This window comes from Engraulis encrasicolus, chromosome 16 (assembly GCF_034702125.1).
Source record: "Engraulis encrasicolus isolate BLACKSEA-1 chromosome 16, IST_EnEncr_1.0, whole genome shotgun sequence".
NCBI classification, from domain to species: domain Eukaryota; kingdom Metazoa; phylum Chordata; class Actinopteri; order Clupeiformes; family Engraulidae; genus Engraulis; species Engraulis encrasicolus.
Window position 1 is genome coordinate 9,368,364 of NC_085872.1, and position 22,646 is coordinate 9,391,009.

Here is a 22,646-nt window from a genome sequence, read left to right on the forward strand (position 1 = left end):
TCCCATTGGGACAGAGGAACAGATACAGTATAGTGACAAAATGCCTTACGCAGGACAGAAAAGTTTGGGAAACGCTGCTACAGGTTGACTTAGCCAGGTTTCTCACGTGAGCACGTTGTTGGAATGCCCCTCAGGCGGCGGCGGCGGTGGCGGCGATGCCGATCCGGGCGCGTCTTGTCCACCTGCTGGTGCTGAAGCCATACCGCCGGGCGGAGCTGGTGCTCAGGCTGGAGAGGGACGGGCTGGCCCCGGACGACAAGGACGCCATCGACAACCTGCTGGCACAGGTCAGGGGGTGCAATAATACACACACACACACACACACACACACACACACACACACACACACACACACACACACACACACACACACACACACACACACACACACACACACACACACACACGTGCGCGCGTCTGCTGGCCTGGCACAGATCAGGAGGTGCAGCACACACATATGTGTGCACACACAAAAACAATAAAGTTTTTTGGTTACAGGACCCCATTTTGACATCGCAATTTCTGGGGACCCCATGCACATTTTTTCCACAACAAAAATTAAAACATACAGTAACTGAGCTAATTAAGTTATAGGGTATTAAGCCTATAGATATTTATGACTATGTCTAAGATTGTCAATTGTGTTTCAAAGAGACTATTGAATTGTTTTGTCATATCAATTAGTAATATTTATCAGTTGGCCTATTTTTTTTTCACACACTTTCAGACATTTCAGGCGACCCCATTTGAATTCCAGGCGACCCCACACTGGGGTCCCGACCCCTAGTGTTGAAATACACTGCTGTAGGGCCTGTAGGGCACGGTGCCGATAGCAATCAGATGGCAGAGGATGATAGAAATGTTTACGGTAATAACAACTTGTGAAACTAGAAATGCACTCAGAGAGTACAGACCCCTGCCAAGGAAGCTGTTTGATAGAACATTTGACTATGTTACACCCTATATTTTTCTGCCTTCTTTTTGTGGAGTTAGAAACTGGAATGTCAAAATCCCGCAATAGTGAAGAATCTTTGAACAATTCCTGGATCCAGGTCGTGATCTGGATCAGCACCAAATTTTAATCACTTCCTTTGGTCTTTTCCAACAACTCCACAAAGTTTCACCCATATCCTTTCATAACGTTTTGAGTTGGCCTGCTGACAGACAGACAGACAAACAAACAAACAAACAGACAAACCAACGCGACCAAAAACATAACCTCCTTGGCGGAGTTAATAATAATAAACTAACACGCACGCACACACGCACACAAGACGAAACAATGCTCCTCTAGAACCGATGTGACTCTACCTTGGCCTGGTTGATGCAGACATCCTGAATGGTCTCCTCCCTCCATGCCTGGCTGCCTGCCTGACTGGCTGCCGGCCGCATGTCAGGACCTGGCTGATAGCCAGATCTAATCAGATAGCATCAGATAAGGAGTGCTGCTGGACACCTGAACTCAATGATTAACTTACTCGTGGCCGCCATGTCTAGTCTTTTTTTTAAATGTTCGCACACTCCTTTGGATTTGTCTTCTTTTATGTTGTTCAGCACCAGGGATTGTGCACAAGTTAGGCCACAAGCGCCATGTCTAGCCTGACATGGTCAGAGACTGCCGAGAGACGTGTGGGTCGACGCAGGCAGGCAGGCAGGGTCAGGGGCAGCTGTGGGACGATATGGGCTATCGAGGGGGTTACATTTTAGCTTCTGCTTTTGGTAATGACTCGATTGCTAGCAAATTTGGTTTGTAGTATAATTTGGATTAGGGAATAGAATCGTTCTGTCAAACTCTCTTGCACCTATGTCAGATGAGAGTTGGTCATATAGCTGTCAGGTTGCTATCTCTGGTTTCGCCTCAGTGTATTTTTGTTTGTTTGTTTGTTTGTTTAGTATTGTTTTTTGTTTTTGTTTTTTGTGCAAACTCTCTTGCGCTTATGTGTCAGATGAGAGTTGGCCATATTGCTGCTAGGTTGCTATCTCTGATTTCGCATCATGTGTTAAATGTTTTTGTTTGTTTGTTTGTTTCGTATTGTAGGTGGCCAACCAAAATGAGAGGAACCGCTCGTTCTCCCTGAAGGAGGAGGTGCTGGGTGAGGTGAATAGGTCCTGGCCCGGGTACACAGTGGGAGACCAGCAGCTACTCAAGAGGATACTGCTCACCAAGGCCAGGTGTGTGTGTGTGTGTGTGTGTGCGTGTGTGTGTGTGTGTGTATGCGTTTGTGTGTGCGTGAGCGTGAGCGTGCATGCGCGCGCCCGTGTGTGTGTGTGCGGGTGCGCGTGCCCGCGTGCGTGTGAATGCGAGTACGTGTGTGTGTGAGTGCGTGCGTGCGTTTAGAGCAGTTGTTCTCAACCTTTTTTGAACAAACACCCCCTTGGTCTCATTATAAGCCTCCCAACACAGCTATCACCCCTTGGGAGGCTGTAGAGCCCCTGTTGAGAAACTAGTTTAAAGGAAGCACACTCAACTCCAGATAGCCTAAACAAAGTCCTCAAGGACACGCGACTGGGTTAGGATATTAGTGAAGAGTAGACGCACTCTCGAATACAAATTGTGATTTATTGGAATAGCACACAGATGTTTTCAAAGATGAAGGCCTGAGTCACCTTCATTGTCTTCAGATGTCTTTAGATATGTACGTAAGAATGTGACGTCTTAACCAAGTGTGTGCGTGTGTGCGTGCATGCGTGCGTGCGTGTGTGTGAAGAGGATCCTTATCTCCAGGAGTTGGATGGTCTCCCTGTCTCAAAAGACGGTTCCCTGAAAGCCTGTTGGTCTGCCAAACACTCCAAAAGGAGCCATGCGTGTCTGTGTGTGTCTGTGTGTTTGTACAATGAGGTGGTCTGTGTTGTGTCAGACGCTGGGAGGAGGGATGGGATGTGAAAGAATTCGGACTGGATTCCACGTCATTTACCATTGTTGAGACTTGCTGTGTAATTTCTGATGGAATGCCAAGTAAATAGTTGAACGTTACTCAATTCTTCAACCGGGGAATCTTGAGCAATTGTGTGGGGGATTTTTTAAAGGTGAATTATAGAATTGTTTAGCTTGGACCTTTCATGTTTATGCGTTCACATGCAGCATGAATCAAACCATTTTCCTTGACAGCTCCTTGTCTGCAAGACTAAACTTGAAAATGTCAACTCGCGAAACTGTGAACGGCAACACTTTGAAAGCCAAGATGAGTAATGCTGTGACAGATGTGTGGGGTAACACTTGCATTTACCTTAAAGACTGCAAGACAACAATCAGGGCCACTGTCAGCTTTGGCCAAGCCCTGGACAAAGTCATCTGAAAGGGCCCCTCCCCTCAATGCATCCAATGTAATGGGGACTCAATTCTGGGTGTTCTCTCTCTCTCCATTTGTCTCCCTGTTTGTTCTCCCATTGGCTTCTCTGACAACAACAACACATATTGGCAACAATCACAAATTGGCAACAATCACAAGTTACATGGGCCAGTGTAGTGCAGTAATACTGCACTCTTACACCCAATATGACGGAAATGGTCAACTCTTTGTTTAAAAATAGGCCCGACCAAGGTCACAGAAAGCATGTTTAAAAATAGGCCCGACCAAGGTCACAGAAAGCATGTAAAGTAGTATCTCTGAAGAGAGGAGGCAGGTAGGCTGAGGCAAGGCAGGCTGCTGGCGGGCAGAATAGTGTGAATGGCTGGTGGCATGCTGCCCTTGCTGTGCTATCACAATGCACGTTTATGCAGGCTGAAGAGTTCCAGCCCAATAGCGGTATTACTGTAGGTGTAAAGGAGGAGCAGGGCTTGTGGGGGGTGTTCTGTCCCTACTCTAGTGTCTGTTTAAAGGGAACTGACTGAAGTTTTGACACCAACAGTGTGCACCCTGGCATGCTGTCAAATAAGGCTGTGTACATTTGAAACCAAAGATCATTTTGCCAAATAAAACATGACTTAAAACCGTATTTCTTGGTCGGATGGCTAGTTACAATGCTGTTTGTTAATGAACAAAAGTAAAATCATAAGTCAACATAATTTATCAGGATTGTTATTCAGATACCTAAATTGTATTTCATTTTGTCAGTTATAAACAAAGTAAATAAAAGGTAAGCTTATCTAGACCAGTCCGTGAATCAAGTGAATGAACAAATGGGAGTTTGATGAAGTTGTGTGTTCTTTAACCGCTAACTGTTGCTTTGTTCCGCCATGAAACAGGAAGTTGGGTCAGTCCCAGAACCTTCTGTCGTCACCGGCAACAGTGGAACTAACAAGAAGTCCACAAAGGGAGCAGGCAAATTCGTCACCGTCACAGGTGAGCTCATCTGCCCATGTGTGTTTCTCTTGCACATGTCTCTCTGTCAGTCTCTGTCTTTGCCCTTCTCCTTCTCTCTTCCTCATTGTTTTCCTGATCACATGCTCTTGCTATACGTACTGTTGGTGTGTTTTTTTCCATTCGTGTTTGTGCTGTTGGTTTCTCTTGCCATCTCATTGCCCTTTTTGGATCTTTATCTGTCAGTTTTGGGGCAACCCCCTCCTCCACAACATTTTTGTTTCTGTGTGTTTCTCTTATGCTGGTAAGGAGATGGTGGGCATTTAAATGGCATGAGAATATTTATTCACATGTTTATTAGAGTAGTATTCCTGATAAAGTGTCTTTCTCTTCAATGTGTAATGTCTCTAAATGTGTAGTGTCTCACCTGTTTTATGTGTCTTATACGTACATGGTAAAACTGAAGACAAGTGTCCACACTTGTTGACAATAAAGATTCATTCATTCATGCAGGGCGAGTAGGCGCAGTAGGGGAAATGATTAGTTGGCCACACCAGGCTACAGGAGTCTTTGACCACATTTCTCTTTTGTATCTCCATGACCTCACTTCCTGTACACACACACTCTCTATCTCTCTCTCTCTCTCTCTCTCTCTCTCTCTCTCTCTCTCTCTCTCTCTCTCTCTCTCTCTCTCTCTCTCTCTCTCTCTCTCTCCTTCTTCTTTCTCATTCTGTCTTTTTTTCTCTCTCGTGCTCTCTCTCTCCTTTTTCTTTCTCGTTCTCTTTCTTGCGCTCTCTCTCTCTCTCCTTTTTTCTTTCTCTGTCTCTTGCTCTTTCTCTCTTTCTCTCTACCCCCCCCCCCCCTCCCCCCTCTATCTGCAGAGACGGCCAGCGCCAGAGTACATCGACCCTGTAGCCAATAAGAAGCCCCGTATATCTCACCTGGCCAGCCGAGGTGACAATCAGGTAAATGGCGCGCTGGCTCAGGAGAGAGCGGCCAGCCCGGCACCCACGGTTACCATGGCATCCGAGCCCCGCCTCCCGCGTCTGGAAATCCCGCATCCATCTGATCCTCTTGACGTGAGACCGGATTCAGGAGCCAACGGCCGGGACTGTGAGGGTTCTAACACCTCTGCCCCGTCCGACAGACTAGGACAGACGTCATGCGTCTCTACGACAACGCGTCAATCCCTACCCGTGCTGCCGCCCTCCATCCAGCCTGCTGACGCGTCGTCCGCAGCCTCCTCGCACAAGAGCAAGAGTCACAAGAAGACAAAGAAGCACAAAGACAAGGAGAGAGAGGGCGGCCGGGCGAAGGACAAGAGTAGAAGGAGGAGCAAAGATGTGGACGGCACCACACCTGAGGATGTGAACACTGCCGACGCTCTGACTAGAGTCACAGGTAAAGCCAGTTGATTGCTGCTTGTCATTTCCGGAGCGAAAAGTCAAACTGAGCACAGACAAGCGAGACCGTGTGGGTGTGAGCGCACTCTCATTTCCTGTGGTAATTCTTGGTGGCGGACAGTTTCTTAAATAGTTTGCTGCGGTTTTGTCAAGAAAGTGCAAAGTCCCCTTTCCTCCCTGTGTACTTGTATTTGGTGGTTAGGGGGTGATGTCAGCAGTCTTTAGCACAGGGGTGGGGAACCATTTTCATTTCAATGCCACTTCAATTTTCATAAAGGCCTCCAAGGGCTGTACTATGAACGCAAAGCAGGATTTCCCCCTGCACTTTAGGCCTATATTGAAGGTGGCCACTTTTACAACAGACCCCTGAAAATATAGCTTAATTATGTTGCAAATGTAATTTCTAACATTCCTTTACAAACCGTGTCATATTTCATGTGAAACTGCACAACATTACAATTATTTTGGGGGCCGGATAAGGCAGCCTCAAGGGCCGTAAACGGCTCTCGAGACACAGGCTCCCCACCCCTGATGAAGAGCTGGGCCTTGAAATTGAAAGCATTCAAGTGTGATGCCCTACAAAGGCAAAGTGTGGTAACTTACGGCAACTTTGAAACTGAGACGAGACCATCAAAGCCTTGCTATTAGGTTGGATATTATACAGCCGTCTCCAAAAGAGTTGTCGCCTATCCATCTGTTTGGAACAGTTAATAACCTGACTTCCAATTAATCACTTGGCTTCAGAAGTCACTCATATGAAAGCTACAACCCTCCCGAATGAAAATGTATGTACAAAAATAAATGTAATGCACCAAAGAAAGATTTAATGAACACAGACAGGTCAGATTTTCACAAGACAAAAGTTTTGTCGCCTATCGGACATGATGTGAAAATGAGCAGATAAGTCACTTCAAAACACTTCAAATGAGCAGATCGGGTGTCATACTTAATCACTGATTAGCTCTCACCTCTCCAGAAAATCAACTTTGGCCGTAGGTGTATGTTTAGGGTCATTGTAATCATGGAAAGCAACACAATGAAAATCAATGGAGGTCAATGAGAGATGGTGACATATTTGCTATTCGTAGAGCAATACATTTTAACTTCATGATTTAATCAATGATAAAAGCCCTCAAACACCTGCAGCATCATAAGAGCTGTATCCCTACCATGTTTCACTTTATGCACCATTTTTCTTTTTTCATATGACAACCATGACCATAAGGCTTTGTCACAAGATAAAGGAGGTGTTGTGTAGACCATTTTCAGTCTAAACTCAATTTTGGAAAAATATGTAGTTAAAGCACTTTGCCTTTGTAGGGCAGTGTAGTAAACCACTGGCTCCCTCCTGTGGTGAGATGCTCATCTCATAGATTCAGTAGAGTGGAGTGGAGATTCTCATTTTAAGTGCCTTCAACTTATTGTTATCAGTGTATCTATGTATAGTCCAGGATCACATACCCACAATAAGCATTGCACCAATCCATTCATCATTCATTTAGCCATACATTTTGTCAAGCTGTATGATCAATTCCATCATATTTCAAATGATGGACGTAATAGTATTAATGCACCTACATAGAGTAGCTACAGTTGAAATGCTTTGTTGATCCGCACCAAAATTAAGTTGTCCAGGAGTATACACTCTTAAAAAATACATCACCATCATCAGCGATTCACTCGTAGTGAGTATGAGTGTCCTCTTGACAGAGGGTCTGGTCATTTGGAGGCCATCAGATGGCAGTTGAGTCCTATCCTTGATCCACAATCTCTATTGCAGTGGTGGCATATCTAAATCAGTGTCTTGGAGACTGTAGTTTGCAGAGCCGTTTTGGTGGTGGTTCTCTAACAAATACATGCACATCACACAAATCCACATATCAAACATTCACATGTAACCAAGGTGATCCTGTACAGTCTAGACCCAGTCTGAAACCGGCAGCATCACAGCAAAGGGAGGGCTGGGCAATATGACAATATATACCGTTATTGTGATAGAAAAGTGTCTATCGTGACCTTTCTCCTGTATATCTCCTGTATCGTTTCCATCATGATAAACTAATGTTATCCATTATTACAGCTATTATGCAATTTACAACATTTTTTGTTGTAATTATGCACGCTCTCGAAGTTCATATAGCTGTAAAAAGAAGGATAAAAAATCTAGGAACATTATCAAGTCAAGTAAAAACTGGCCCTGTAGCTGGGTCATTGGCATGTCTGTATGAGGATTCGAAAGAGGGAGTCACTAACACTTCACCACGCGGTGCTCTGTTAACTGGCATCCATCACACAAATGTATCTCTGTATGCATTTCCTTCACTGTCATTGTCACTGTCATTTATTGGTCCAAATCATGGCGATAACTGTAATGCTATTCCAAAACTATCCTTTTGTCCCCTCTACCAGATCTCAATGGGTCGTATGAACACCAAACTCTTACCACAACAGCATCAGATCCAGAGGAGTATTTAAAGTAAGTGGCTTTGTTACCGCCATAACTCAACATTTGAAGTGTTGAAGTAATAAATCATCAATCAAAGTGATAAAGATAAAGTGACATTCTTGTCGTCTGCAAAATGATTAAGACAAAGTGACGTTCTGTGTTGAATAGTCTATTAAATTAATGAATGATAAGTATTCCAAAGCATTAATCAATAGAAACATTTGTGTGCGCGTGTGGGCGTGCGCGTATGCGTGTAGGTATGTATGTGTGTGTGTGTGTGTGCACGATCATGAATGCGCTTCTATGTTCTCTCACGTGTCTCTTCTCTTGTGTTTTGGATTTCTGCAGAACGTACACTCGTATCGTGTCCCAGGAGCAGCGGCAGAAGTACAAGAGCGACTTCAACGTGGAGTACAACGAGTACCGCAAGCTGCACGCCCACATCGAGGCTGTGACGCGGCACTTCACCATCCTGCACGGCCAGATCAAGGAGCTGCAAAAGGACTCCGACCAGTACCAGGTGAGGGCAGGGTTGGAACCTTACCACCGGTCACACATCACAGACTGGTTGATTTGAACACTGACTGGTAAAATGTGCCAACCCCCACCAGTCAGTTTGACAAGCGAGGACGTTCACCTCCTTAGCTCAAGCTTTACAATCACCTCAGCTCAAGCTTTACAATCTACAATAGTTTCCAGATGGAGCAGTGATTGAATCCAAACCGTGTCCGATAAGTATTAAGATTCCCCAAAGTATTATGATGGAACTGTTGAATATGACTTGAGAGTACCATATACCAGTACCATGCTCAGAGTACCTCAGCCATGGAGGATGGGGGAGTCCTGTCAACCTAAAACACAAGCTGTAGACAGCCAATAGAGCGATCTCTAATCAACCTTGTTGACCATTAGCACAAAGTGTAGTCTGCTAATATTGTGAGTTGTAGACGTACAGCCAGACAGCCAATCAGCGGACCAGATACAGCAAGGAGGGCCGGTTAAGTCAGCCCACCCATAGACATCATATTGAACACATATAGAACAATATCATGTCTATGAGCCCACCTACAGTCAAACATTGTCTTGTAGAGTAAGATAAATCAAACCCAATGCAAAAAAGTGTGCTCAACTTCGGCGCCCTTAAGGGGTGTTGTCCCCTCCTTCTTCTTTATTTTCGGGGGCGTTTGGGTGGCAGCTTGTATGAGATGTGTGCTACCACCATCTAGCGCTAAGGGAACTCCATTTACAGTATTCTCAACCTCTGCTGGTCTCCTAAAAGGCCGTTCACCCAACGTCAAGTGGATCCCGGAAAAGAATGAGCTTGATTCGTCTCTACCTTTCCCATTGTCTCTGCTATAGTGTTTGTGACACTGATAACAGTCAAAATGCCGTCTTCGGATAAAGTGATAAGGAGCCTGCATGTGTGCCTGTGGGGGTTGTTGTGGCTGTGGGGGTCATAATTGAGGCTTCTGTCTGCGCATTCTTGTGCCATTCCTCACCGATGGCTAACGAGGGAGACTACCTGCCTGAAATACCTTAAGGTGACCTCGACTGCTGTGTATTGGCCCGGCTAGCCCTGCCCCTCTCAGAGATACATCTGCTTACGTCTGCTTACGTCTTGCCATGAGCTGTGGCTCCTTACACATACTCAGCCTTGAGGTGTGGGCCAAGCTGGTGTCAAAGGTTTTGATGAGTAACCCTTCTAAATTCATGCTGTGGTTTTGCATGCATTAGTAGAGTGTAGCTGTGAGCAAGTGGATTGTTTGGAATAGGCAAGCTCCAAGAGAGAAGTCCAGCAACAACTTACAAGTGTTTGGTTAACACAGCAAGGATGAATGAGAATCCGTCACATAAAGTTATATCCTTTAAAATCAGAGGTGGCCAAAGTAAAAGAAATACATTTATGGTGTAAGTACAATAGCACATGATATTATGATGCAGTTACACCTGTTATTCCATTGTACCTAATGAGGTGGTTGTACGTTGTTTTTACTGTAAAAACCTAAAAAGAAACCCCTCACATTGGATCCAACCTACGCAGAATCAGGCACATCGCCCCATAGTAACTGTAGACTAGTTACTGAGTGAGGTTACTTGTGTTGGAAAGGAACTATTTTTGTTTTGTTTTGTTATTTTACTCCTCTACTTAAAAGTTAAGGACCATACAGTATGCAGCTAAGTGCACAAGCCTGTTTGAAGCCAGAACAAATGTGTCCCTTTATTGGAGTAATGGATCTTGCAGTACACACCTATGCTGTCTGTGTGTTCAGAAGGTTATTTGTGTTTTAATAATTTGAAATCACGGGTTTGGTAGCCTCTTAGTGCAGATAGGGTCGCCTAATCACTATTTGCTGAAAATACTCAACTACATCATAACAACATTGCTATGACATTACAGATTAAGACAGCCATTACAATTTTGGTGACAGTAAGGTTATAACATAGACTCTGCGCTAAGGGGTTAACTTGCATATCTGTGATCAAATGGAAGTTGTACTTAATGCTCCTTTGTTTTACTCTTACAGACCATTCGCAATCAGATATTTCAAGAGTATCGTCAAATCAAAAAGGTACTTTTTTTTTACAAAGTGTTATTTTTTTACGTTTTTGCTTCTTTACATTTTATTTTCTTATTGTACTTACGTCGTTGTGAATAATCCATGCTAATGTGTGTCTTTACACCTCCCTCCCCTCAGGACAACCCCAACTACAGCCAGGACAAGAGTCGCTGTGAATACCTACACCGCAAACTAGCACACATCAAGAAAACCATCGGGGAGTATGATCACAAGCAGCTGTAGTGCCTCTGCAGTGGGGCATTGGATGGTTTTTTTCTTTTTCTTTTTTTACGAAGTCTGGTTTCCAGAAGGCCAATAGGTGGGCAACCACCTGGTTCTGTGGTCAGTCTTGACCAGACAGTAAAATGAGCTGAAAATGTTGTGGCTAATATGGACTGGTGTTGGATCATCACAGTCATGGATGAAACTGCCTTTACCACGAAGAAAGTGTTTATGTTTGTCTCTTTAAAAGTGCAATCGGTGACTATGAGTAATAATGATGTATTTGCTTTTGTCTGGGTTTATGCTTGAAGGTTTTTTCAAGCATTTTTTAATCTTGTGTAACTAATTAATATTGGCAACAAATGACTTATCGAAAGATGAGAGGGATAAATCGTCCCCCCTCAAGTGATTTTATTCTTTAGCTCTCCAGAGTATGGGATGAGTAAGAAGAATGTTTTTTTTGTTTTAGTGTATGCTGAGTATACACAGTAAATAGTATCTGATTTTTTTTTCAGTTAAATGTATAAGAAGCTGTTTAATGTTACAAAAAAAAGTGTTTGCTGCGTGTTTACATGACACCAAAAATCACCGATGGCACTTTTAAAGGGATCAGTCCAATTTGTTAAAACTGAAATCTGATGACCCAAAGACTCTTACTCTTGTCTAATTACCATGACATGGTTTTGGGCTGTCATTCTGAACACTGAACTTGGCATTACACTGTTAATCCCATGCGCTGGATGAGCAACCTTTACTACAGATATTTCTAGACTGTTCTGCCTCCTGCCCCAATCCGTGATGGATCTTTTGCACATGGACTTAAGGGAGTATGAAGCTAAGAAGACTTTTCAACCAGCATGTGTTTTTTAATACTACGACTGTCCTTGACTTTGATGGTTATTTTTCCAGTATGTTTTATGATTTAATTTATTGTTAATATGTTGTTTTTGTTTTCGTAATTGTTATGTGTTCTCTGTTATCCTAATGGATATGTACAATCCTGGATGTAATAAAGAAAAGTGATCCATTTCTATGTCTTACTTACTAGTAAATTATACAACAGTGTTATACATGTCCTGACATACTGTCCATGGCCTTTTTTTGCAAGTCAATGTGTATGGTATTCTTTGGGAGCCAGGCCCATGGAGTTGTGTCCATTTTTTTTTTTTGTAATCCTCAGTCTGTGAACATCAACAATCAATGCCACTGACACATGGAGACAGGCTCAAGTCAGTTTTTGGTGGGGAACATTTGCTCCTTTGCAGCTGAATATTTTTGTCAAAGCAAAGTGAGCCAATTATGCATGGATATTATTTATGACAAAACCGTGCAAATGTTCTGTTTGCGACTGTGATTTTACCAGACTGTTCCAAAGTCCTTGATTATGAGACGTAATTACTATAACAAGGATTCACATGGCGTCCCCTATACCAAACACTTGTTTTGTTTTGTTTTCTTTTCCTGGTGGCCTTTTCGGTCTTGTGTCCTCTGTGTTCTCAAAATTGTTGCCATTGGATTGTTGTGCATCATCTTCAGGTTGATGTTGATTTTGCACTTCTGTCTTACTGTTGCATGCTGAATGCACCATGTTTCAGTTTTTGGCTCAGCTGTTCAGGAAGTTGAAAATTAAACTTCAACACTTTGGGAAATTACATGTCACGTATTTATTGATGCTTGTTGGATGAGTTCTTGGTAGCCTACACGTGTGGGAATGAGCCAGGTGCCCTTTTTAATTGTGGTGTGGTTTCTAAATAAAAGTAGCCTACAGGAAACCCAACTGTGTAAGCCCCTAAGGCTTCTTGTGTTTAAATAATTAAATGGAATGTGACCCACCTATCTACTGGATATGTTTTGGTATGCACCAACCAGGTCACTAAGGTCAACGGAGAAGAAGTACAAAATATGGACAGGCAGTCTTTAGCTCCTATGCTGCAAAACTTTGTTTTGTCTTAATGTTTTAATTTTCTTTGACAATAATTTCTTTCTTTCTTGTTTCCTTTCTTTTTGCTATTACTTTTTGTGAAGCACATTGAATTGCACCTGTGTATGAAATGCCCGATTGTCATCCCACCGGGAAATGGTTGGTAAGATAAGGCTACCAATCCGCTTCAGAGTGAGTGGTTTGCAAATTTTGCGTGGTGTGAGAGGAGGCGATCAAATGACTCGGTGCAGATGTGGTGATGGTTTGTAAATAAGTGGTTATTGCTGAGATGCATGGAGTATGCATATGGAAATAAGTTAGACTAACTCGCATTTATCGTCGCTGAGGGAAAATAAATGGTGCACTATTGTCTTGGGACAGCAACAGGCCACGACGAGGTATCACAGGAAAGGGAGCGCTATCTGAAAATAGTCGTGCCCTCGTCAACCTCTCCAAATAATGAGAAAAGGTTTCAGCCAGCCTGGCAAGTGGCCTCCTCCCACCCACGTGTTGCTAAGCCTATCAACATATCCCACTATGATGATGGGCTGCAGAAGGGACGTCTATGAGTCCGATGGTCAGTCAATGGTCAGATACGGCGGACCCAATGAGAGTAAATAGATCGAAGCATACAATCAAGGGGCGCACCCTGTCCGACTGTAAATTTACGCAACTGTCAGAGATTTGCATGGACACGCCTAGGCCTACTGTCCATCTATATTTCAGAGGACCATGTTTAGAACACACTTACGACCGGCAGCAGGATAGCAGTCAAAAAAAGTTTGCTGAGATATCAAACGGGGTTATTGGAACGTGGGACACGCACCAAGCAGAACAGGTAAGGTTGCTGACTTTAACTAATCTTGTTTTCAATGGATATGGCGCAAAATGTTCTTGGCTAAAGTTATGGAATGGTTAACGGCACTACTTTAAAATCTAGATAGCATGACAAGTATGAACATTGTACAATTATAACTTGAAAATAACGAGGACATTGAGCGCAAGAATCCGGCGGAATTAGGCTATAGTCCTACATTAAAACTAGGCTATTTCATACCCAAGTGAATTTTCTAAAATCTGACTGTCTTTATAGGTTATGTATGATTCCAGCATGAGACAATTAAAAATGGTAGAGTAATATAACTCCACAACATCACCACAGGTAAAACACCAAAGGTGTTGAACCAGGTGGAGTTGATAAAAACAATAGAGTTTTTTGAATAAAATTAGGCATAGGCCCTATAATTTAAAGGGGTATGCCACTATTTTGGGGCTTATTACAGTTAAAATCGTTGGCTGGGGTTTATAAAGGTGGTAAAGTGTCTTATTTTTCATGTTAAGCGGTGTCTTGCTTTAAGATAAGTTAAAAGAGGGAATATGTCGCTAAGCTAGTGAAAGTCAATGCATCCATGTAGCATTGTAGCATGCTACATGGATACATTGACTTTCACTAGCTTAGCGACATATTCCCTCTTTTAACTTGTCTTAAAGCAAGACAACACTTAACATGAAAAATAAGACACTTTATCACCTTTATAAACTCTGGCCAACGATTTTAACTGTAATACGCCCCAAAATAGTGGCATACCCCTTTAAGACCGTGGTTGCGCAAAGAAGACTGCGGCATACCTAGGCCTATAGTAATGTAAACTTGTCTGGATGATAGTTTCCCCACTAAATGAATGCATTTTAATTAAAACCTGGATGTCTCCTTTTATCATTGTTGTAGTGGGGAATGTATTTGGAAGCTCAAATCTCAGTATACTTTGTATAATGACAATAAAGGCTTTCTATTCTATTCTATTCTACTCTAATCTAAAAACATCTCATATGGAGAGTGTGCTGCATGTTTTCCATTATAGGTGACTGCATCAAAAAGGAACTGAGCAGAAACTTTGTTTGAGCTGTGTAACGATGACTCATTAATCTCCTTTTACTATATGCAGACATCAAATATGACTACAGTTCAAATCAAGAGTCCCAATGTGAGGTACACAGAGAGGCACATAGAGGCCCAGTACTCCTACCACACCACAACAGTGTCCACACATGGGGGAGTCCACACAGTAAGTAGACACCACTTTTCATATATTTTGAAGGAGGAAACCAACGCACACCAGAGGTTTCGAGGTGCAGTTAGCGGGTGCAAGATCAATTTTGTACTCTCTTTTACACTCTTGTCCATCATGCTGCGATTTGTTTACAAAACAACGTTTCGGCCCGTATGGTCTTTCTCAAGTTTTTACACAAGCACCCCTTATAAATTGTCCTCTAGTTTGTGATTGGTTGACAGCAGCCGGTTAATCAGTTCCATGACACCTGCCAAACAAGGTGGAGACAATCACATCTTGATTACATCATGTTTTCATTACAAATTGGCAATAATGTCAAGAGGACAGGTAACAGGTAAAAATTTGTGAAAGGCCATATGGGCCGCCGAAACGTTGTTTTGTACCGGTAAATAAATTGCAGCACGATGGACAAGAGTGTGGGTATCTTCTTCTACAAAACCAGTTTTCATATAACCAATTATTACATTACAATTAGCTGCCGGAATGTGACTTACAGTTATTTCAAGTACAGGGTATGGGTTACAGTCCCTGGAGCATTGTGGGGTTAGGTGCCTTGCTCAAGGGCATTTCAGCCATGGAGTGAGGTAGTGGAAAGGTAGCCTGGTCCTGACCATCCCAGTGGTGTAGTCTACGTGCAGTAGAACGCAGGTATACGGAGTATACCCACTTCTAAATTTCAGGGATTTCAGTATACCGACTTAAAATTGATAGATCTATTGTTTTGAATAGCACAAATATATACAGTAGGCCTATACCCACTTCAAAAAGTGCTCAAATATACAGTATACCCACCATAAAAAAGTAGACTACACCAATACTACCATTTCATTTTGTAGTAGTAGTGGAGCCAATCTTTTGGTGGAAGTATGTGGCGCGCGAGGCTATAGTGGAAAGGTGGGATTCGAACCTGCAACCCTATGATGTAATGTCCATCTTTTTAACCACTAAGCCACGACTGCCCCACATCATTCATTATATCTCATTTTTGTGTGAAAAGTACATTAGTCAGCAATGTTATAAGCTCTCTCTCTCTCCCTCTGTCTCCCTCTGTCTGTCTGTCTGTCTCTCTCTCTGTCTCTCTCTCTCTCTCTCTCTCTCTCTCTCTCTCTCTCTCTCTCTCTCTCTCTCTCTCTCTCTCTCTCTTTTTGTGCCATATTTATTCGTATGAACAAGACTCTCCTCTCTGTTTGTTTCCTATCAAGGTGATACCGAGCACCACTCACTTCACCTTCCACACGGAGCGGGCGGTGCCCAAGCTGGGTGTGATGCTGGTGGGCTGGGGGGGCAACAATGGAACCACAGTCACAGCTGCAGTCATAGCCAACAGACTGGGCATGTGCTGGAGGACCAAAACTGGCATGAAGGTATAAGCTATTTGCAGAGGTGTCAAAAGTACTCTGTAATGAACTCATAATGTATGTACTACACTAGCACATGATATCACATAGCTGTTACACCAATTAGTCCACCATTGGTGGACAAAAAAAATCACTAAAACCCTAACAAGTACCCACAACAAAGCAGGCTTTGATCATGAGATATGTGCACAGATCTACTGGTTACTTAGATAAGTTGTGTTGGAAGGAAACTGTGGTTTTTTTTTTTGTTTGTTTGTTGTTGAAATCTCTGGCTACTTGATGAGGTGCAGCGTGGGATGTCATTTTAAAGCTGGGGTTATGCTCTTTTTAATGTACATAGGGATGGATGCATGTCACTCCCGACCCCTGACATACCCGGCTTTTTAACGCTTTTGGTTAGAAAGGCATTCGAGACTTAAGTTTTTGTTTAATATTTATTAGGCTATAGCATTGGGGAAAATAAAGACTCTTTAATGTAATTTTATCTACAAAGATCTGTTTCGGGCTACTAGGTCTTCTTTGGGACATAACAGTTTACACTGTGAAAATCCATTCAGAGAAATTCTTTCCTGTAACCTTTTTTTCTGTGATATATGGACCTCTTTCTATGTCCCTGTCCCTTTTGGCAGTCTCGGGTTCACAATATTGTGTTCAGCAGACCATACCACCACTGCCTGGCGTGTTGGCCTTTTAGGGGAATTCTCCTTTATTGCTATCTACCTCTCTCTCACACACGCGCGCACACACACACACACACACACACACACGCACACACACACACACACACACACAGTCCTACCACTAATTTCTTTGTCTCTGCTTTTTTGTCTCCTGTACTATTTTTACCTTCTCCCAGAGTGCTAATTACTTCGGGTCGCTACTCCAGGCCTCTACAGTGTGTTTGGGCTCTGGGCCAGAGGGCCAGGTCAACGCACCTTTCCGGGATCTGCTCCCTATGGTGCACCCCAATGACATTGTATTTGATGGTAAGTAGGCTAATGTGTTGGGCAAAACTAAGACCGGTCAAATCCCACACATCCAATTGTTGGCATAGGAGCAGAACCAAAATAGCAAAAAAGAGGGGCAAAAAAAGGTCTGCTTAGACCAGGAATTGGTCACGCTTTTTAAAATTATTATTGCTCAAACTGTGACATTTTGAGTCAATGAGCCCTTAAGGAGGGCATTACGCGTCCTGGTTGGCAAAGAGGATTTTTTTTCTGCTAATGTTTTAGCTGGGTTGGTTCGTAACTGGGTCATAAGTATCATTATGTGTATCACTGCATTGCAGTGCAACTCTGATGGGGGTGATTACCACGCCTCAGAGGTGGCCAAAGTAGAGGCAAAGTTATGGTGAAAGTACAACACTAGACCTGCGCAGATGATATTACATAGTGGTTACACCAGATATTCCCTTGTACCTAATAAGGTGGCTAGACCTTGTTGTTACTGAAAAATCTGAAAAAAAAAGAAAACCCCCAGATTTAATCCAACCAGCGCAGAATCAGGTCTATAGTATCTATAGACCAGTTTCTCTTTGAAGTTACTTGCGTTGGAAGGACACTATGGCAGGTTTTGTTTTTGACCTCTACATTTACTTTGGCCGACTCTGCTGTTCATTTAAGTTAGGCACATCAGTGCCAGTGATGTATATAAAGACATGAGACAGAATCAGTATCTTTACAGCACAGATTAGGATTATGTACAGTGGTCGATCTGTTTGCCTCAATTCACTTTGAGTGTTGACAGGGCAGCCGACAAGGGCAGACAAAGGGGTCAGGTGTCCCAGGCCCAGGGAGAGTGGGGAATTGGATCCCTATTACATTGTATGTATTGAGTGGGGGAGCTTTTCACATTACTTCATGCCAATCCCTGGCCAAAGCTGTCAGTGGTCCTAGCTGTACACTGTAAAACATTGCAGCCAGTTAAACGTGAAAAGGTTGGCCTATGTTGCCCTGCTGCCTTAAAGGGATATGCCACTATTTTGGGGCTTGATGCAGTTAAAATCGTTGGCTGGGGTTTATAAAGGTGGTTAAGTGTCTTATTTTACAGCATTGATTGCTTTAAGACAAGTTAAAAGAGGGAATATGTCGCTAAGCTAGTGAAAGTCAATGGATCCGTGTAGCATTGTAGCATGCTACACGGATCTATTGACTTTCACTAGCTTAGCGACATGCTCCCTCTTTTAACTTGTCTTAAAGCAAGACAACAGCTTACATGTAAAATAAGACACTTAACCACCTTTATAAACCCTGGCCAACGATTTTAACTGTATCAAGCCCCACAATAGTGGCATACCCCTTTAAGTTTGTAACTCAACTCGAGGCTTTGTCAACTTGAGTTAACTTAAAACTTTTAAAACTTTTCTACATTTAACTGGCTGCAATGTTTTAGAGTGTAGCTGTATGTGTGACCTCACTGTGACGTGTGTGTGTGTGTTGTGCAGGGTGGGATATCTCCTCCCTGGATCTAGGCCAGTCTATGGAGAGGGCTGCGGTGCTGGACTGGACTCTACAGGAGCAGCTGCTGCCCCACATGGCCCCCCTGAAGCCCAGACCCTCCATATACATCCCAGAGTTCATCGCTGCCAACCAGAGCCATAGAGCTGACAACGTGCTCCAGGGTACCAAGGCAGAACAGGTACAGTTTGATTGGGAACACGTATCATTGGGCGCTCATTAAATAGATATACAGTAAATAGATACACACATTCTATCTACTGTATGTACCTACATATGGGCTGTGCAAGGATTTTACATTTCCCGTTGAATGACATGAACCCATTAAGACACGGCGTAATACATTTGCTGTCACCAGAATGCCAATGACCTTCTTTGTATGACCAGTGCATGTAAAGAAATTGACAATAAAGCCGACTTGACTTGAAGTCATAGTGCATTACTAAAGGCCCTGTGTTAAGTCATAGTTTTGTAATACTATGGTACTTAACTTTTCAATGACTTACAGCGTGCCACGGGGCTACATACTGTTCTGTGTTTTCACACAGGTGGCTCAGATCAGGAGGGATATTGTGGACTTCAAGCAAAAGAGTGGTGTGGACAAAGTTATCGTTCTATGGACCGCCAACACTGAGAGGTTCTGTGATGTAATTGCTGGTGTCAATGACAGTGCTGAGAATCTTCTCGCAACCATCCAGGTAAAGCATGACGTGTAGGCCTAATGCATACCATACTGTACATACTGTATAACATTACATACATAACCATGTATCTACATGGTATGTATGTATTTACATTTAGTGCACAGCAATAAAGTGTACTCTGCTTTTGAAAAGTTACATTTCGAACAATATTTCGAATCACACAAGTTTCTTTCCAACATCTGTTGGGCTTACAGCAGATATGTTTTGTGTTAAAATGCAATGTAAAATCATGTATGTTTGTATACTTAGACACAATGATTAAATATTTTGGTGATCTCGACTCCCTCACAGAAAGGGGGCGAGGTATCTCCCTCCACCCTTTTCGCAGTGGCCAGCATTCAGGAGGGCTGTGCATACATCAACGGGTCTCCTCAAAACACCTTTGTGCCTGGCATAGTGGAGCTGGCCATGCAACAAGGGGTCTTTATTGGAGGAGATGACTTCAAATCTGGCCAGACCAAAATTAAGTCGGTTCTTATAGACTTCTTGGTCAGTGCAGGCATCAAGGTAATCCTGTTTTTTTTATTACTTTTACACCATTATTTTTTCTACCATAGTCTAGAAAACTCAAAAGAATTTACCAGAGTATATGGAAATGGAATTTACCCCTCGGAACTCTTCTATTCTATTTTACTGCCAACAGCCAATGTCCATCGTCAGCTACAATCACCTTGGTAACAATGACGGAATGAACCTATCAGCTCCGCAGCAGTTCCGCTCCAAGGAGATCTCCAAGAGTAACGTGGTGGATGACATGGTGCAGTCTAACCCCGTGCTGTACAGCCCAGGAGAGAAGCCAGACCACTGTGTGAGTAGTTATGTATGACGTAGATGTGTTAGATAGTCAGAAGGTCTTCTAGACTCAAACCTATAGTGTATGCAAGAGGGCAGTCATGGGTGAGCGGTTAGGGCGTCAGACTTGCATCCCAGAGGTTGCCGGTTCGACTCCCGACCCGCCAGATTGGTGAGTGGAGTAATCAACCAGTGCTCTCCCCCATCCTCCTCCATGACTGAGGTACCCTGAGCATGGTACCGTCCCACCGCACTGCTCCCCATGGGGTGCCACTGAGGGCTGCCCCCTTGCACGGGTGAGGCATAAATGCAATTTCATTGTGTGCAGTGTGCAGTGTTCACTTGTGTGCTGTGGAGTGCTGTGTCACAATGACAATGGGAGTTGGAGTTTCCCAATGGGCTTTCACTTTCACAAGAGTACTTGGCCAACAGAACTGACTCTGATTCTTATTTCTAGCATTTGAAATAGGCCTACTGCTATGAAAGTCCCAAAGTAATATGGCTTGTTGAGTTCAATGATTAGTTATCTATCTATATGTATTTATTAATTCATTCATTCATTCATTCATTCATTCATTCATTCATTCATTCATTTATTTTCAAATGCCTTCATGCATGCTTAACTGCTTTCCTTTGTTTTCAATTCTATGTGTCTGGATTTCAAAGAGGTCCAGCCTGTAATATCACTCAAAGTATTGTCATGCCATAACATCCTGCACTGCTTGCAAACAAAAAAAAACAAGAAAGCATTGTGTGCAGCTCCCAGATGTTCTGTGCATAATGTAAATGAGTTCATCTTGTGCATGGAGGCGTGCGGAGACGAGTGATGTATAGTGGCAGCTTATGACCTTATGTGTGCTTGTTTGCCAGGTGGTGATCAAATACGTGCCATATGTAGGCGACAGCAAGCGTGCTATGGACGAGTATGTCTCTGAGATCATGATGGGCGGGACGAACACCATTGCTATTCACAACACCTGCGAGGTTAGTAAGTACACCTCCTCATACACACACACAGGGTTCTAGTTCTAGGGGGATGAGGGCGGATGCCATCCCCCCCAACAATGAAAATGGTCTAAAATCATCCCCCTCTACAACAGGACTCTCTTCTTCACATATTGTGTTAAAATTGCACTTTTAACAACTACATTTTCAAAATTTTCTCGGGGGAGAAACCCCGGAATCCTAAATAATCAGAATCAAACTTTGACCATCCTCCATGCTTTCATTTTACAACTCACTGCACACATCTAAAGTGGCATCCAAAATGCCTGTGTGTTATATAATAGTTTCATGTTTTGGATTCAGAAAGCAGCCCATTACATTGTCACCTCACCTCTCCTCCTACTAGGACTCCCTGCTCGCTAGTCCAATCATCTTGGACCTGGTCATCCTCACAGAGCTCTGCCAGAGGATCACCTTTCGCACGGAGGGTGACCCCACTTTCCAGAGCTTTCACAGCGTGCTCTCTCTACTCAGCTTCCTCTGCAAGGCTCCACTTGTACCGCAGGGGGCGCCAGTAGTCAATGCTTTCTTCCGCCAGCGAGCTTGCATCGAAAACATCATGAGGTCAGTGCAAAATGCACCCTGAGAGGCTGTGGCTCAAATGCAAACGCATACTCTCATACCCATAGCCTTGCATACACAAGTTGCTGTTACTTTACATCTGTTAGTGCCTACAGGACTACAGTGATCACTTCCCATGCATGTGCACTGTGCACACACGGGCATACGGACGCACGCACGCACGTGCACACACGCATGCACCCACGCATGCACCCACGCACACACACACACACACACACACACACACACACACACACACACACACACACACACACACACACACACACACACACACACACACACACACACACACACACACAGTTTTAGGTCAATAATCCCGTAGTAATAGATAATAGTAGATAATAATATTTTTGGGACAGATATTATACTGGGACATGTATTGTATTATAATATTTTTTCTGGGACATATGCCTTTCTCTGTCTGTGTTTGTAGGGCATGTCTTGGACTGCCGCCCCAAAACCACATGCAGCTGGAGCACCGGATGCAGAGGCCTCTCCACCTGAACCATGCTGTGCATACCCAATGCAATAGCCACCAATAAAAACAAACATGTCCACATCAACGGAACTGACTCTTTACATTGCACTGGCATCAATGGACAGAAAAGGGATAAACGAAGCATAGACTAATTAAGATGGTGGAGTTAGATAGGCCTATGAATACATGAGATGTTTCAGATAAGACAGACCTAGACGAATTTGTTTTCAGTGTAGTGTGTATTGCAGCTTTTTTGTGTTTTTAATGTGATATATGAATTACATAATAATACATATTCACCTTTCTCAAATGTGCACGTTTTTGTATTATTTTGCAAACAAAAAAAGAAGAAAAAGAAGGGAGTCTATTGTATTTATAGGATGTATTTTGCCCAATGTTAATGAAACT

At 43.2% G+C, this 22,646-nt stretch overlaps 2 protein-coding genes across 2 annotated transcripts in view; both read left to right on the forward strand.

The window, feature by feature from the left end:
• The window catches only part of LOC134465967 (RNA polymerase II elongation factor ELL-like), a 32,715-nt gene extending 20,044 nt beyond the window's left edge, over positions 1–12,671 (forward strand). Inside the window, exons 6-13 of the mRNA XM_063219865.1 lie at positions 135–287; positions 2,039–2,172; positions 4,187–4,283; positions 5,123–5,642; positions 8,054–8,120; positions 8,439–8,610; positions 10,616–10,660; positions 10,787–12,671. Coding sequence (XP_063075935.1) covers positions 135–287; positions 2,039–2,172; positions 4,187–4,283; positions 5,123–5,642; positions 8,054–8,120; positions 8,439–8,610; positions 10,616–10,660; positions 10,787–10,891 — 1,293 coding nt within the window. The 3' untranslated portion in view covers positions 10,892–12,671. The remainder of the gene's footprint in view (positions 1–134; positions 288–2,038; positions 2,173–4,186; positions 4,284–5,122; positions 5,643–8,053; positions 8,121–8,438; positions 8,611–10,615; positions 10,661–10,786) is intronic.
• Positions 12,672–13,437: 766 nt separating this feature from the next.
• LOC134466258 (inositol-3-phosphate synthase 1-A-like) lies at positions 13,438–22,615 on the forward strand. Its single transcript, XM_063220161.1, has 11 exons — positions 13,438–13,629; positions 14,738–14,857; positions 16,066–16,227; positions 17,078–17,207; positions 18,665–18,858; positions 19,226–19,375; positions 19,673–19,888; positions 20,025–20,189; positions 21,044–21,157; positions 21,525–21,742; positions 22,194–22,615. Exons 1-11 carry the CDS (start codon positions 13,480–13,482, stop codon positions 22,300–22,302), a joined length of 1,728 nt encoding a protein of 575 aa, XP_063076231.1. The 5' UTR covers positions 13,438–13,479; the 3' UTR covers positions 22,303–22,615.
• The last annotated feature ends 31 nt before the right edge of the window (positions 22,616–22,646 follow it).

What these genes read in the sequence shown, in the direction of transcription:
- LOC134466258 (XM_063220161.1), top strand. Translation starts at nt 13,480, where the DNA reads ATGGACACGCCTAGGCCTACTGTCCATCTATATTTCAGAGGACCATGT. An exon ending in CACATGGGGGAGTCCACACA is followed by an intron (nt 14,858 to 16,065) that starts GTAAGTAGACAC and finishes TTTCCTATCAAG; the next exon opens with GTGATACCGAGCACCACTCA. An exon ending in GAGAGAAGCCAGACCACTGT is followed by an intron (nt 20,190 to 21,043) that starts GTGAGTAGTTAT and finishes CTTGTTTGCCAG; the next exon opens with GTGGTGATCAAATACGTGCC.